The 17,981-nt window shown below is 34.0% G+C and overlaps 1 protein-coding gene across 2 annotated transcripts in view; it reads right to left on the reverse strand.

Annotated features, from left to right (window-relative positions):
* The window catches only part of LOC122434400 (probable ubiquitin carboxyl-terminal hydrolase FAF-X), a 119,066-nt gene that overhangs the window by 36,250 nt on the left and 64,835 nt on the right, over positions 1-17,981 (reverse strand). For both annotated transcript variants that reach the window (XM_043457724.1, XM_043457723.1), the window contains exons 21-29: positions 15,125-15,255; positions 14,671-14,949; positions 11,184-11,309; positions 8,903-9,028; positions 7,712-7,881; positions 4,657-4,765; positions 4,179-4,325; positions 3,008-3,154; positions 859-1,081 (exon numbers count right to left, since the gene is read on the reverse strand). In XM_043457724.1, the coding sequence (XP_043313659.1) occupies positions 859-1,081; positions 3,008-3,154; positions 4,179-4,325; positions 4,657-4,765; positions 7,712-7,881; positions 8,903-9,028; positions 11,184-11,309; positions 14,671-14,949; positions 15,125-15,255 (1,458 nt within the window). The remainder of the gene's footprint in view (positions 1-858; positions 1,082-3,007; positions 3,155-4,178; positions 4,326-4,656; positions 4,766-7,711; positions 7,882-8,902; positions 9,029-11,183; positions 11,310-14,670; positions 14,950-15,124; positions 15,256-17,981) is intronic.

Below are 17,981 nucleotides of genomic sequence, written 5' to 3' on the forward strand. Positions count from 1 at the left end.
CTAAAGGAAATCAGTCCTTAATATTCACTGGAAGGACTGACGTTACAGCTGAAGCTCTAATACTTTGGCCACTGGATGCAACAAACTGACTCCCTGATGCTATGAAATATTGAAGGCAGGAGGAGAAGAGGACAACAGAAGATGAGATGGTTGGATGGCATCACTGACTAAATGGGTATGAATTTGAGCAGGTTCTGGAAGTTGATGATGGACAGGGAGGCCTGGCGTGCTGCAGTCCATGGGGTCACAAAGGGTCAGACACAGCTAAACTGAACTGATTTTCTTAACATTAGATTTTATGACCATATTTTCTATTATTTTAACTTATTCTCCACTTTTTGAGCTTCAGTTCTTAATAGCTCTAAAGAAAATGTCCTCCTTTATGAGACAGATGTCCACATTAACTGAGAACAAAATAATATAACACTAAAATAAAATCTTCTTATATCTGATAACTTTCTTAAAGCTCAGACCAAAATAACTAAAGCTAGAAAAAAAGCTTGAAAAAAAGATCTTTCCAATGAACGTATTTTAGGTTTTAAGTACAAGTCTGGGACATCAAATTTGGTTTGTTAGTCTGGGCTTTGGATTTAATTTCATACATGTTGAAAGAAAGCATTCTTTCTTTCATCTAGAGACATCTAAAGTACACTTGGAAATTTTTCTGTAAAAAGGCTCTGTCCTCATAATGGTCTTTGTGTATGATTATTGAAATCATTATACTAAAATGATAGCTAAAAACAAACTAAAAGTTGCTAAAAACACAAATATAAGTTAAATGTTTTCTAAAAGAAAAAAAACAGTATTTTAAACAGAAATATTATTAACCAAAAGAAACAGTTAAGTTAAAATACTTACTAGTTATCGCTGTTCCTATGTAATACATTTCAGTCAAACAATCTACTATCTGTTTGAGATTCTTTACACAGCCAACAGCTAATGCTACAAGTAGTTCAAACCCAGCATTGATGGTAACTGGTGAACTACAGACCGGGATAGCCTGCTCAGCTGGTAGTTCTCCATTTCTCATACACTGCAGGTAAACTTTGGAGGCAGGAAAGATGAAATCATCTATTAATTCCTAAAGAGTTGAAAGAAAACAGATCATACATTGTTTGTAATATTTACTTTACGAAAAAGTATCCCTTAGAAGGAACAGTCTTCTAATTATTTGATACAATCAAATGTCTCATCTCAAATACAATTTTGGAGTTTCAAGTAACGTAAATTCTATTTTAAAAACATACTGAGTATAATTAATAAACTCACTTTTTTTGATATTAAGCTTTTTTTAAAACCTTGACTATTAAGAAAAATATATTCTAAATAAATCTGCTTTAATTAAATATGAACTGAAATTAATGCACTTTGAATAAAAATGAAATACATCAAATGGCACTCTTCCCTTAAATTGTAAGGGATAAGTGAAGAAACTCATGGAATAAATATGATGTAAAAAATAAAGTCTTGTACGATAAAAGTTTTCACTTTCAAAGTTGATCGAATAAAAATTCAGATTTACTAAATAGCAAAGTCAATTAATACTGCTTGTTAACCTTCTAAAACACTTTATCTGAGCTTTTACTGAACTCAAGATTACTGGGTTGACCAAATAGTTTGTTCACTGCTTCCCATAAGGTGGCTCTATTAGCTCTCAGCTGTCCTTAACTTCATTTGAAACAACTAAAACAACTATTAGACTATATTGTGACACTATCATATGAGCATGTATTGAAAAAAAAATCAAAATTGCCAATTTTTAATGTAGTCATACTAATGCTGAAGGTGGAGGAAAACATTTTCATCATATTATGCTTTATTCTTTCAAGAAATTAAAAACACAACTGAAATGCAAAAAATGATTCATGCAGTGTATGGAGAAGATGCTGTGAATGATCAAACAAGTTAAAAAGTGATTAAGTTTTGTGGAGATTTCTCACTGGATGATGCTCCACCATCGGGCAGACCAGGGGAAGTTGACAGTGATAAAATCAAGATACTGGGAACAACATCCTACCACCCAATAGATAACTGACATACTTAAAATATCCAAATCAAGTGCTGAAAATCATTTGTACCAGCATGGTTATGTTAACTGCTTTGATGTTTTCATTTCACATAAGTTAAGGAAAAAAAATTCCTTCTTGATCTATTTCCATTTGTTTCTTAAAGGAAAACATTTTGTTTTTAAAACAAATTGTGATAGTGATGAAAAGGGGATACACAGTACAATAACATGGAACCAAACAGACTGCGGGGCAAGTGAAATGAATTACCACTAACCACACCAAAGACTGGTCTTCAACCAAAAGCGATGATGTGTATATGACGAGATTTGAAAGAAGTCCTCTATTATAAGCTCCTTTCAGAAAAAATCAAATGATTAATTCCAACAAGTACGGCTCCCAATCAGACCAACTGGAAGCAGCACTCAATGAAAAGTGTCCCAAATTAGTGAACAGAAAATGTATGATCCTCCATTAGGATAATGGAAGACTGCATGTTTCTTTGATCATCAGGCAAAAACTTTTATAGCTTGACTAGGAAGTTCCACTGTAATCACCAGATATGGCATCTTTGGATTTCTATTTATTTTGATCTTTACAAATCTCTTAATGGAGAAAATTTCAATTCCCTGGAAGACTGGAAAAGGCCCCTGGAAGAGTTCTTTGCTCAAAAAGATAAAACAGTTTGGGGAAGATGGATTTATGGAGTTGCCTGAAAAACGGCAGAAGTTAGTAGAACAGAAAGATGCATACACTGTTTGATAAAGTTCTTCATGAAAATGAAAATGTATCTTATTTTTACTTTTAAAAAAGAATATTTTGGCTGATTCAACACTTAAAAATTACTGTAAACTTCACAAAGATAAAAGTTTTTCTAATGTAAATAATTAACGAAAAAGGTCAAGATCCTTAGAGATGGAATAGTATAGAAATCACACAGATCTGCTAACAAGCATTCAAAAATTCAAGATAACTACTTACTACTAAAATGTAGAACTTACTTTAACAAGATTAGCACCTCCTTTTTCACAACCAATATGATACTTTTTCTCAGGTGTTTGAAAGGCCAGTAACTCTTTTGTTACCCCAAGGTGGCCTTCCAAGATAGGCTCTTCAACGCCTGTTTCACCTCTACTTTTAACATTATCCTGTCAAAGGAAAAATATAATAGATCTGATTTAAGGAAAAGGACAAAAAAGATCAGTATAAAAGAGAGCTGGAGGAGAGTGATATCTCAGATAATAATGCTGCTAAACCTGTTCATTCAAGTAATTTTGTATTTCTTTGATACAACTGTATCTTAAACAGTAAATGAAAGCAATTTTGCCCCAATAGGACAGACACGATCTTGAGATACTTCTAGTTTTCTGGGATGAAAGGGGAATTAACTAAGGCACTATCTACTGATTTGAAGCCAGGAATACCGCTCATTACATTACAATACATAATACAGCTCCTCAAAACAAGAATACTTCATCCAAAATTTTAACGGTACCAAGGTGAAGAAGCTAGAACAGTTTTCAGAGAACGATAATCTAGAGGAAAAACGCTTAACAAATTTCAGAAATATATTCTCATAGAACTCTGTACATATAAAAAGTAGCAAATGATGAAATATAAGTATTAATCACACATTTTTTATTTAAAAAATTTTAAAGAACTTTTATTAATTATGATGATAATTTGGAGGAAAAAAATTCAAAAATAACAAATTGGAGGAAAGTAAACATCAGCAGTCTAAGTCCCAACTATGAAGTAAAACACTTATACAAATGTATCTGTATGTTGCTGCTATCAGTCATGAGTTAATAGTTCATCAATGAAAAGCATATATTTTGCTTTACTACCTTGCAGTGTTTTTCTTTTTTTTTGTTGGCTTAACATGACTCAAAACTATAAACCCTTTTTTAAAAGGAAAAAGATTTAACAGTGAAGTAATAAACTAAATAGGCTTCCCAGGTGGCTCAGTGGTAAAGAATCCACCCACAATGCATAATCCGTGCACTCAGTCTCTGGGTTGGGAAGATCCCCTGGAGGAAGAAACGGCAACCCACTCCAGTATTCTGGGTGAGAAATCCCAAGGACAGAGGAGCCTGGCGGGCTACACAGTCCATGGGGTCCCAAGAGATGGACACAACTTAGCAATTAACAACAGTAAATGGAACAACTTACCCTAATTCTTTTGAGCCAGTCAATTTCATTGTTGAGAAGAACTTCAGCATTGGGCACATTAATATTATTGTTGAAAGCATAATTAAGAAGGTGCCGAAGAAGAGTGAAGTAGTCACCTGAATGTTTACCTCTCTCTCTTGCTGTGCTCTGAAATACGTAATTGAAACGTGAATTAGCAAGTCCATGCTCAAAATTAATTTTAACTTTTTAAAAAACCCCAGAGAACGGGTAAGGAGAAAAAATCTAGTATTAATGGCATAAAAAAGATCGTTGATTTCTATTTTTCAGGTAAAATCGAGTATTTTTCCCTTAAGTATTTATAAAAAGCAAATAAAAGCCAATGTATAACCAGTAAAGGAAATAACAAGGAATATTCATTATTTATTAAACGTAACTAAAAAAAAATCTAAAACCACAATTTCTTTAATGTTCCTTAAAGAATAAATCATACTGATAAGTCTATTAAAAAATGTCTTACCCCCAAAATGGTAAAGAGCAAAGTAATGAGGAAAAGCAGAGGTCTGTGTCCCATGCAACATCTGGTGCACATTAAAAAAAACTGCTCTTGTGCCAACTGACGAACAATTCTGAAACAGAAAGTCTATTTAATGTGTTGCTCTAGTGAATAAAACTGACACTAATTATTTCAAACACTGGTTTATCTTTAACAAGGAAAATAAATTAATAGTAAAATTACAAGATAACTCACCATTAGCACTAAAAAAAAAGTCAAAGTTATTTTTCATGAAGTAAAACCTCACATTACACCCACATAGGGTGGAAATTATTGAGTTAAAATTTGTCTTTTTTCACTTTTTTTTATTATTCTCATGTTTTACATTTTTTAATTTTTTATCAGACTACAGTTGATTTCAATGTTGTCAGTTTCTGCTATACTGCACAACAGATAACTAATATCTCTTAATATGTGCCTTTCAGAATCTTTGCAAACAACAAACAGATGAAACAATATATGTCTATATTTGTAGGATAGCTTTCAAACCTCTCTTGGAACAACACATATACCCTAACGGATATAAGATGCCATGTAGTAAGCTACATTGTTGTTGCTTAGTCACTAAGTCATGTCTGACTCTGTGTGATGCCATGGACATCTTTTCAATGAACCATGCTTTCAGGCAAACAACGTGGTAATTTTAAGACTACATGCATTCTCAAACTGTGGAGAAACACAAATGTAGGGGCCTACCCCATGCTTTTCCACCTTCAATACAGGAGGCCAGGGTTCAGCTCCTGGGATGGGAAAATGCCCTAGAGAAGGCAACAGCTAACCACTCCAGCATTTTTGCCTGGAGAATCACATGGAAAGAACAGCTTGGAGGGGTAGGCTACCATGAGGTAGCAAAGAGTTGGACACAACTGAGTGATTCTCTCCTTCAGTCCATGCTTTACTAAATGACAAACTCAGGGAGAGAGGCCCAGTAATTTACACTTTAAATACCAATCCCAAAGATTCTGATAGAAGTTTGAGGACCATTAAAACATATATTGAATAACATCAATATTAATCTAACAACTCAAACTTACCTGAATAATCCAGATCTACAAATAATGTCAATTCAGACAGCTGTGTAAAACTGGTAATGCTTAAAACTACAGTCTGTTTTGCTCTGAGAATGTGTTCAAACGGCAAGGCCTTCCCTTACTAGAGTAAATAATAAACTCAATTATGTTTTTTTATTTCAGAATAGTAATCTCTCTAAATTTTCTAAATTTTGGTTCTTTCAAGCTTTGTTGATGAGAGTCCTGACATCAGAACAGAGCCAAACACATGTTGGATGTTAAATAGTGCGTGAACATTATAACATGGATAAATATCATTATTTCTAATTGCTAGCTGCTAAAGCTCTGAAATAAATTTATGTTTGTTTCATACTACAGGTGGGCAGGTGCTTTACCACTGAGCCACCAAGGAACAGGACTGCCTACTAATCCTACTTAACAATTTAAGTGCAAAACTTCTGAGAACACCAACCATAATCCTGAAGAAACCACTCTCTGGATTGTGTCTGGAGAACTGTTGTGTTAGAAGAAGCAATGCCAAAAGTCCAGTTCTCCTGTTCCTCTCTTCATTACTCTAGAAAGTTGTATGATTTTTCTTTCACTGACACTATCACAGGAGTATAAACAAGTAATGGAGGAGGAAGAAGAAGAATAAACGGTTCAAATAAAGTATATCTGAAGTCAGGTTACTGGCCTGACTTCAATTCACATACATTTGCCCCAATATAAGCTGAGGCAATTTCTGAACTTTTAAAAGTCCCTCTGATTTACAAAACAACAGAAAACAGGAGTTTAAAAACCTCCAAATACTACTTAAAATGTTGCACATGTATAGATTTCTTCACAATTTTCTGCACAGGTGAATAAATACTTTTAACAAATTTTCAAAGGAGCTTCACAATGCATTGCTCAAGCTCAGTATAAAAAAAACAGGTATGGAAGAGGACATGGAAAAATGGAAAACTCTCTACATTGCTGGTAAGCCTACACTGTAACTCCTGTGGAGCCTGAGGAAGCTAAAGGATTACTACATGATCTAAGAGATCCACTCCAAATTACAAACTCAAAAGAACTGAAAATGGGAACTCAACCAGTTTCTACTTCACAATAGTCACAGCAGCACTATTCACAACAGCCAAAAATAGAAACAACTCAAGTGTTCACCAAAAGGTGAATGCAAAAACAACAATACAATACATACACAGAATGAAATATTATTCAGCATTAAAAATAAAGAAAATTCCTTAACATGCTACATGTTTGAACCTTGAGATTATGCTAAATCAAAACAAGTGATAACCCAAAAGGACCAATAATATGTAATTCCATTTATATGCTGTACTGACAATAGGTGAATACAAAGACACAGAATGCAAATTAGAGATAAACAGGGGTAGAGAGGTTGGAAATGGGAGTTGAGTACTGTTTAAAAAATATGTCTGGGATAATGAAAATTTAGGAATTAGTGGTAACTGCCCAACACTGTAAATACTCAATGTTATTCACATAAAAGTTGTTAAAATCTCTAATTCTTAGTTATAAATAACTATCTTTATATTCAGTAGCTCAGTAGTGTCCAATTCTTTGCAAGCCCATGGGTTATAGCCTGCCAGGCTCTTCTGTCCATGATATTCTCCAGGCAAGAATACTGGAATAGATAGCCATTTCCTCCTCCAAGGGATCTTCCCAACCCAGGAATCAAACTGGCATCTCCTTTATCTCCCACACTGCCTGCAGAATCTTCACCACTGAACTACCAGAGATGTAACTATATGTTAACACTTTACCGCAACTGAAAAACTACGAAAGAAAAAAAATCAAGAAAAAATCAAGAAAACATCTTCAGCTTACATGAAAAACATAAAAAAATGTTTCCAAAATATCAAAATGCTACAAAGACAAGAAAAATGCTTCCTTAATTGACTTCTGAGATTTTGATCAAAATTAACTCATGTCTGCCTAAAGAATAAGGTCAGTTTTCTTTTAAATCAACAAAGACAATCACTTACTTGCTGGGACAATGCAATAATAAGTCAATGATAAATGTCTGCCAAGCCTTTTCTTTATTAAGTGCATCCAGGGCTGTTGGAACTAGAGCAAAACATAGAGTCATCACTTCCAATGCTTCACAGCAAACCTGTTCATCTTCCACGTCTGGCTCATGGCTTGGACTGCTGGTCTGTAAAATGATGAGGCATAAACTACTGGTGATACACTGAAGAAAACATTCAAAATCTTTTAGTTAGTATTTAAAACTTACCTATACCCACTAAAGACCATTTGTCTTCAGTCTCTTTACCTGTAGATTTTGAGACTCTTTAGAATATATCCCAAAATGGAATAAAGGAACATGTTTAATAAAAGCTAAGTATTGCTTCCTTGTCCCTCTGGGTATTAGTGTATGTCTATACTTCTCATGATGCCTTTCCAAAGCGTAACTCTGGCACTGTATTAGGAATGTTGATTAGTTTTATTTTATAGCTTTATCTACAATGCCATTTAAAGAAGCAATTAGCTTACACAAATGTTGAGGAAGGTTATAGAAGATTTTCCCAATGTAAAATATATTTGCCTGTAGTTAATAATTTTATGTTTCCATTTATCAAAAAATAAAATCAATTTCAATATAATATATGCCTAGAATGGACCAGTCATTTAAATATCCAAAAAGAGGAGCTTTACAATTCCAATATCCACTCTCTCCTATAAACTATATACAAGTGACTACTCCAGACAAGTAAATAGAAAATCCAGGCGCAAAATAGTCTCATTTCTGCAAATAATTTACCTTATCAAATGAGGAAGAGGGATAATACCGAAACAGTAAAAATTGTTGCTATACCTGAAGGCTGTAAAACAAGCAAGTAAAATATCTGAATGTTATGATTCCACAAACTCATAGGAAGCACAATTATTAAAGGAAACTGGGAAAAGCAAATTCTTTACAGCTTAACTATATTCAACTCAGTAAGATGTTAGAAAAAAAAAAATTTAGAAGAAAGCTTCCTTACAGTGAGATCCATAAGTAGTTTATTTTCAAAGTAAAAATTTTCATATTCTCATGTTAATTACAGAATTTTATTTTAAACCATTAGATACATAGGTTACTTCGTCTTCAAAGAGGGCAGACAAGACGAAAATTTAGTCATATGCAAAATTAACATTTACATAAAGGAATACATTTCTATAATGACTCTTACCATCTCGTAAATTTTAGTGATTTCTTCATTTGGGCTAAATACTAGCTCCAATGTCCCACATCCTGATGCCCAGGTGATTTTCTGTATAGCTCTAATAACACAAATATCAGGCATGTATCTTGAAGCCTGAAAGAAAATGAATAATCAGTAGTGCTGACACTAGTGCTGACTCTACTAGACAGTAGAAAGAAATAATCAGAAAACAAAAATTTCTTTATTGTGAAAGTAGTAGGATAAAAAGCTATACATAAAGTTAACTATGCCTCCTTCTTCTGACAGTCTATGTTTTCTTTAAGGTCCAAAGTAGGCAAAGTCTGGCAGATGCAAATTATTACATATAAGATGAATAAACATTCACAAGGATTATGTTTAATATCCTGTGATTAACCATAATGGGGAAAAAATGTGAAAAAGAATACACACACACATATGCATAACTGAATCACTTTGCTGTATGGCAAAAAAATTTTTTTTCCATTTATTATTTATTACTTGGAGGCTAATTAGTTTACAATATTATAGTGGGTTTTGCCATACATTGACATGAATCAGCCATAGATTTACATGTGTTCCCCACCCTGATCCCCCCTCCCGCCTCCCTCCCCATCCCATCCCTCTGGGTCTTCCCAGTGCACCAGCCCTGAGCACTTGTCTCATACATCCAACCTGGGCTGGTGATCTGTTTCACCCTTGATAGTATACTTGTTTCAATGCTATTCTCTCAGAACATCCCACCCTCGCCTTCTCCCACACAGTCCAAAAGTCTGTTCTGTACATGTGTCTCTTTTTCTGTCTTGCATACAGGGTTATCGTTACCATCTTTCTAAATTCTATATATATGCGTTAGTATACTGTATTGGTGTTTATCTTTTTGGCTTACTTCACTCTGTATAATGGGCTCCAATTTCATCCATCTCATTAGAACTGGTTCAAATGAATTCTTTTTAATGGCTGAGTAATATTCCATACTGTATATGTACCATAGCTTCCTTATCCATTCATCTGCTGATGGGCATCTAGGTTGCTTCCATGTCCTGGCTATTATAAACAGTGCTGCGATGAACACTAGGGTACACATGTCTCTTTCAGATCTGGTTTCCTCCATATGTATGCCCAGGAGTGGGATTGCTGGATCACATGGGAGTTCTATTTCCAGTTTTTTAAGGAATCTCCACACTGTTTCTCCATAGTGGCTGTACGAGTTTGCATTCCCACCAACAGTGTAAGAGGGTTCCCTTTTCTCCACACCCTCTCCAGTATTTATTGCTTGAAGACTTTTGGATAGCAGCCATCCTGACTGGTGTGTAATGGTACCTCATTGTGGTTTTGATTTGCATTTCTCTGATAATGAGTGATTTTGAGCATCTTTTCATGTGTTTGTTAGTGTATGGAAAAAATTAACACAACATTGTAGATCAACTATACTTCAATAATGTTTAAGAAAATTTTAAAAATTAATAAAATAAAAACAAAGTTTTAGTCTCATTTTTCTAAATCTTCAAATGAAGTTTGAGTATGTATGGTGATGAAGCAAAAGTATGCTTCTCAGCTATAGCAACAATACAGGCTTCAGGTTAAGATCTAATCTAGCTGAAACACTGTTCACAAGACTTTTACAAATACAGAAACCAAATTACCCAGCCATTCCAATCCTGTAAGTTCACCCAGAAATGAGAAAATGTACGCCCAAGAAGCACATGTGACATACTGATGAATTTTTAAAATTCATCATTTCAGTAGTAAAGAAAACTAGGAATAACACAAATGTTCATTAGCGGAACAAATAGAATGACAATAAAACGTGGTTTTACTCAAAATGAATTCACTACTGACACATAATTTCACAATCATGCTGATTAAAATAATCCAGACACAAGAGTATATAATATGATTCATGTAAACTTTTAAAATACAACAATTTTACAGTGACAAAAGCAACAATAAATGTCTAGGCTCAGTAAGAAAGAACTTTTGGGACTAATGGAAATATTCTGTTTCTTGACTGCATCATTAAACATTATGTCAAAACTCAGTATATCTTTTATTTTGATCTAGTTTATTCAATATAAATTATAGCTCAAAAAAGCCTATTCAAAGGTTTTTTTAAAGTACTTTCTAAAGTATTGATAATGATACATAACATTAAATTTTAGCTAATGTAAGAGAATCTAACGTGAAAAACCTCAGAGTATTCAACCTCAAATTGTGGTAGAAACTGTGTCAAGAACAGTAAAAATGTTAGCCATCCAAGATATAGGAACTTTCAACATTTGATACTAACCTCATCAGATATTTGTTGAGCAAGACGTATTGATACATTTCTAAGAATACACTCAGATGACGGGTTAGGAATGCTCTGAAGAGCATTTTGTAGCACCACTGCTTGATCATGAGTAACTTGATTAATCTTGGGGGTGGGGGGGGAAAAAAAACCTTTTTACTTGGAGTAAAAACCTGTATATAACTAAACTTCAAAAATTTGTACACAAAAAAAATTCATCCATATGCTCCTTCTCCATCGTCTCTATCATCCGTTCACTTATCTACAGTAGAATGTATGGTCTTCAGTATTTCAGACTGTCATCCAGTAGACTTCTATCATTGGCTGCCTTTTAAAGTCACAATTTTCCTCTGCAAACTCCAATTTCATATGAATTCAATAATGTTCCTACAACTGTGTTCACTTTCACTTGCATAAGATACTGAACAAATCTACATGTCTCCAGTTAAATTCTTTGCTAGCCCTCCTACTCAGCAAATGACCATACCTGCCATGATATGACTAAGAAAAGTGGGGGTACCAGATAAAGAGACTTTTGATTTCTTACCACCTAAACTCTAAATTCATATTTGTCACTTCCTTTCCTTTCAGTCTTTAAAATGTTTTTTATGTTCTGTTCAAAAGTATTTTCTCTACCCATGTTTTAAACTTCATCACCAAAAAATCATGAGTAAGTCCCCACAACTTAATTTTCCCTGTTTTCTGTATCAACCTCCTACAGTTAAGTTCTGGTAAGCAAATCTTTCCAAAAACAGCTATTTTAAGAAGTTCAAGCGTTTGTGGAGGTGCTGCCATAGTCTCTAGGTAGACAATGAAAATTTACAGCTCTTTAAGGCTTCCAGTTGTTCTCTGTTAAGTGCAAATCAAAGAAGTTTAACCTTCTGTTTAACTTACTGTTATTTATATTATTATTATAATTATCAAGCACATTTTATTTAAAGATCAACTTGCTGCTGCTGCTAAGTCACTTCATTAGTGTCCGACTCTGTCTGACCCCACAGACGGCAGCCCACCAGGCTCCCCCGTCCCTGGGATTCTCCAGGCAAGAATACTGGAGTGGGTTGCCACGTCCTTCTCCAAGATCTATTTGCAAGGTGCTACTAAATGAGATTTCAAACAAAAATTGCATGAAGAAGAGTTTTACTACAATTTCAGAATCCACTGCATCTTCAATCAGTTAAACTCTTGGGTCATTTTTAATATTAGAGCCAAGTTACATTATCTGCTTAGACTGTTTCACTTAAAAAAAGAAAGAGAAATAAAATGGACTGAGCAAATATATTGATTAAATGAGATGAAGTATAATGATTAACATTAGAAGACTCAATGTATTTATAGATGATTACAAATTTCGAATAAACTAGCCTGAACACATACATGAATCATGTAAGCTTCTGTTAGCTTTCATCATACTGTGCCTTAAGCAATGTAAGGCATATAACAGACGCGTAATAGATTGTTTACTCAATGAATAAAACCATTTTCAAACTGTTAATTCAATCTTACTAATTATTAGGGTTTATTTTTCAGTCAAAGTCTTATGGCACTTTTACACTGAAACTGTTGTTAATTAAGGTCACCACTGATATACTGATTTCTAGTTCATTAAACTGAGATGTGGATTAAACAAGTTTTGCAAGATAAAAATAACTATTTCCTTTCACTTATCATACTGACAGAACTAAATATTCCCTTTAAAAAAACAAGGTCTCAAATTGTTCACTGAAAAGGAATTAAGGTAAACAAAAAATTTTAAAAGTATAAATGTGAAAAAAACACTATGAAGTTTTACTTCAGATTATAAATTCTTAAATCCATGAGAAAAAAAAATGGAGTTAGTTTTATCAGTTACAGTATTCATCAAACTGTGACCCACTTCTATATTATATGTGGTCCTATAATAAACATTTTTTTAAACACTAATTTTTCACTTAGAAAAAATTGAACGTGGTAAACTTGAAATATGCCTTCCCAAGTGGCACCAGTGGTAAAGAACCTGCCTACAAAGCAGGAGACATAAGAGACAGGGATTGGATCCCCTGGGTCAGGAAGATCCACTGGAGAAGGGCACGGCAACCCACTCCAGTATGTCTGCCTGGAGAATCCCATGGACAGAGGAGCCTGGTGGGCTACAGTTCATGAGGCCACAAAGCACTGGACGTGACTTAAGTGACTCAGCAGCACACATGTACCTTTGGATCCTTGTAACATTTTCTAAATAGTAAGTCTTAGGGAAAAAGACAAGAAGACATAAAATTGTCTTGTATCTACTTCAATAAGCCCCCACAGAAAGGATCATGACGAAAAACCTATCAGTTTTTATGTAAATATACACAAAAGGAACAGTATAAAGCAGTCTAACTTACAGTGAAAACACAGCACTCTTAACTTTTTAAAAATTTACTTATATAAATTTTAACTTTTTAAATGAAACTTTCAAAACCATACAAAAACAGAAAGAATATAAATAATCTTTAAGTACTAACTATTCAGCTTGAATAATTACAAACAAAAAGCTAATCTTGCTGCCCACATCACCCCAGAATTATCTGAAAAAATTCTAGACATTCTATTTCAAAAGAAATGACTGAGCTTATGACTATTTTTTTAAAAACCTCATGCTTATTTTAATTACTTACTATTATTTTTTCTAGCTGCCCTATGCTGCTCGAAAAATCTTCCTGAGCCCTAGAAGTGAAAGTGCTGAGTCCTTACCACTGGACAACCAGGTAATTCCTAACTCTTCTTTTAAACAAAACCTGAAATACTAACATCCCACCTAAATAAAAAAAACCATTTTAACATCAAAAATCTAGGAATTATTTAAATTTCCCTGGTTAAGAACTAACTCATTTCTAAAGAAAAAAATCTGTATCTCTAAGCCACTTTTTCTTGAGCAATTTAATCAAGTCATCACTTGTAATGTGAATAAACTCAATGAGAAAGGATGACACTTTCAACCTCTGCACCAAATCTCATGTCTTGATTTGCTTTAAGGATGCTACCAGCATAAACAGTCTTTGGCAGTCATAGTGGTTAAGCTGGTTGGTGAGAAGAGAGGTGGGCAATTTGCAAAATAAATCTTTTCTTATATAACCACTTATCGGTATATGCCTTTCAGGTACCAGGTAACAAAATATTAGTGTAAAGTTTTTGAGACTTAAAGGAAAAGTCAAAACAATAAAATACTTAAAGGTAATGAAATATCCTCTGAGGTGAGTGTAATCAGTACATATCATTCACATTTTGGGACTTCCCTGGCAGTCCAGTGGTCAGGGTACTATGCCTCCAATGCAGGAGACACAGGTTTGATCCCTGGTCTGGGAACTAAGATCCCAAATGTTGTACCTCACAGCCAAAATAAAATTTACATTTCAGTATAAATAAAACAACAGATTGAACTGAACTTGCATTCTGTACTAAGTCACTGAAGGGTCTAATTTTAAAAATTAAATCCTAAACACAAAGCATTTCAAAAAATTATTACCGGTGTTATGGGATCTGCACCGTCTACAACTGGCTGACAAGCTTCTGCTACAGCTCTAATATGGCCATAACCTACTGCAGTTAACAAGAGTTTGGCTATTTTAAGACCACTGAAGTATGCACCCCTTCGTGTTTCCATATCTGTATTTGGCAGGAAGTTGTTTTTTGTCAGCATACTCAGTACAAGGGATAAGCCACCACTTTTCAAGAAGTGAAACTGAAAGTCACAAGAATCATCTGCCAGAGGCATATCAGCAGGCATTAACAAGGCATAAACAACCTGAAAAAAAGGAAGGGGTGGGGAGGGACAGAGACTGTATTAAGTATATTTAATTTAATCTGTAACTTCTATTTCCCTTATTATTGCTAAGAAATTTGTAACCATTCCAAAAAATTACAAATCATGATATCACCACATGATGAAAAATTCTTATTTTGAAAAGGAAAGAACCAACCTCTGTTAGATATAAAACTCGGGAAGCAGAAGGACCAAAGAAAAGTGAATCAAGAGATGGTCCAAGGTTATTTTCTCCAAGTTTTGCCTGGTCCAAACAAACAGCTCTTAGTTTTTCTACTATTGTGCTATCTGTAAAGAAAACAGACATAGACTAAAGTAAAACAGATTATGCTGTTAATATTTCATATTCAACATACTACAGTATTAAACTGAAACATCTATAAATACAACAAAGCTGAACTATAAGTTCAAATGTCATAAGACATAACCAGATCTGGACTGCTTAATGATCAACCAGGGCTCTTTGTCACCTCAATATATGATGTGAACAGCTGCTATTGAGAGACCTCAAATGAATATCTCCTCCTTCATCCACTGGAGACAGAAGAAAAAAAAAAAATGCAACACTGAAAAGGAATTAATTCTGCTTGAAATATAAACAATGCAAGCTCCTCCCACCAAGGTCTAAATTACTTGTCTCACAGTACATTACACAAAAACTTTTAGCTTCAAGGGGAGGTGTATGTTGAAAAGAAAATGGCGAAAGAAACTATTATTTTCTTATGTAAGCTGAAGTAAGAAAAGCAATTTATTCTCTTTTGTCATATATAAAGATATGAAGCTTAAAAACAATATACACAATGAAAGAAACACTAAAAAGACAGTGTCCTCTTTGAAAAAAGCTTAGCAGCAAATCTGCATGACCTTAGATTAGGACAAGTGACAAGAGGGAAAAAACAGAGAAACTGGACTTCATGAAAGGACACTATTTAGACAGTGAAAAGAATATAAAGACTTTAAATTATATGATTTAATAAAGGATTTTATCAGAATTTACCAAAAACACTTATGAAACAATAATAAAAAGACAAATAATCCAAATAAAAATAAGCAAAGACTGTGAACAGACATTTCCCCAAAGATATGCCAACTGTTAGTAAGTAAATTATTAGGCATCAAGGAAATGCAAATCACAATCACATAAAGATACCACCTTCACATGTTGGTCAAAATGTGGAGAAACTGGAACCCTCATACCTTATTCTGGGAATAGAAAATGTACCACATATTTTACCACAACAATAAAACCAAAACAAAATCAAGCAAATGATTTTGAGTAAGTGATTTGGGGGGGGGGGGGGGGGGGCGGGCCATGTAATGAGTTGATATTAACAATGCTGCTCAGTAGTTCAGGGAAAGGCAATGTCAAGTTTGCAGTGATTAAAAAAACTGACTGCTAATTTGTTGCTTGCATTATAAATAAAAATACGTTCAAATAAACTGAGAAAACTAATACAACCAGAGCAAAATCTGATAAAACAATCACAGAAAAAGATTTAGGAGGAAAAGTCTTAAAAAGCTTGTGGAAAGAGAAAACAGCTTGTGGAAATGTTAAGATGTTTAAAACCTAGGTCATTCATTCACTGCATTGCTCATCAGCAAGTAGTTTGTGGAAAATATGTCAATCTATCAAGGTACTATTAAGCAGCAGTGTCAATAGTGAACTTCATTTAGTTTCATGGACTTAACAATCTTATGAACTTTTACTGGAAATATAATATGGGTATTCTAATTTGCCATACCATATAGCAGTGCAGTGTTTTAGCAAAATAGTAATGTTTTAACTGTTTTACTAGTAAAGTGATTTTTGTTAAAGCTTAGGGTAAAAAAATTAAAATTTTCTGAACAAACAGAAATAGTCTCAAACACTGTAAACAAAACCACAGACTGGTTTAGAAATTTAGTTTATGCAGCAGGTCTGATATTTCTTAATGAATTTAACCTACAATTACAAAACAGTGCTAAAAATATTGCAGTAAAATCATTAAGATACCAACTACAAAAAGCAGTTCAGCGTCCACACCTACAGGTTTTAGCATTCAAATGTTTCAAGAAAAGTGAGTCAACAATACAAAAACAGAAAACAAAATGAAAAATAACCTAGGATTTCGTTGTTAAGACTCTAAGCTTCTACAGTTGATCCCTAGGTCAAGGAGCTAAGACCCCACACGGACACTGCATGGCTAAAAATGCAAGCAAAGTAAAAACCCCTACATGGTTCCAAAAAGCAAAATGTGAATTGACCATACAATGATTACTACACTAAAACCAAGCAAATTAAGTGCTGTGTAAGCATACTCTTCCATAGTCTACCACTACTTCAAAGACCCTCAGTCTCTATTGTTTGAACACTGCCTCAAATCTCATCTCACATCTTTGCTATTTGTGTTGGGCATAGTTTGTTTCTGTGAAAAAATGGCTCTCAAGTAATTAATTGATCAAGCAAACTGTCAGAGGCTAAGCAGCACAAAGTGCTGTCAACAAGAAAATAAAAAATTTAGTTCTTTGGGACTTTTAGTTCTTTAGTTGTTTAAGGGCTATAAAATTGTTACAAATAAACTGAGCATTCACATAATAAAGCAGAAAGAAGCTGAAATCTCTGTTAGCACTGTCCCTACAGTGGCTAATCTAGTCTATTTCATGGTTATCTTCTTGCAACCACTGGCAAAACATTAAGCATGTGGCTAGATGATATGTTCAGAGAGCATATCCTGACCAAAAGAAAACTATATACAAAAAAGCATTTGGCACTCCACAAGAACTGAGGGGGTTTAGAGGAACAAAAGCAAAGAGTTCAAGGCTAGTAAGGGACAGCAGGTAATCTATGTAAAGCACTATAACCTCAAGAACTTAAACATCATGTGATAACAGGCATGGCTGATGCTGATAGAGTATCATCATTTGCAGAAGGGGTTAAGAGATTCATGAAAGAAAATGGCTACATTCAGAGCAAGTTTTCCAATGTGATCAAACAACTTTGTTCCAGAAAAAATGCTCAACTCAACTTCTATTCA

The sequence above is a fragment of the Cervus canadensis genome, chromosome X (assembly GCF_019320065.1).
Source record: "Cervus canadensis isolate Bull #8, Minnesota chromosome X, ASM1932006v1, whole genome shotgun sequence".
NCBI lineage: Eukaryota > Metazoa > Chordata > Mammalia > Artiodactyla > Cervidae > Cervus > Cervus canadensis.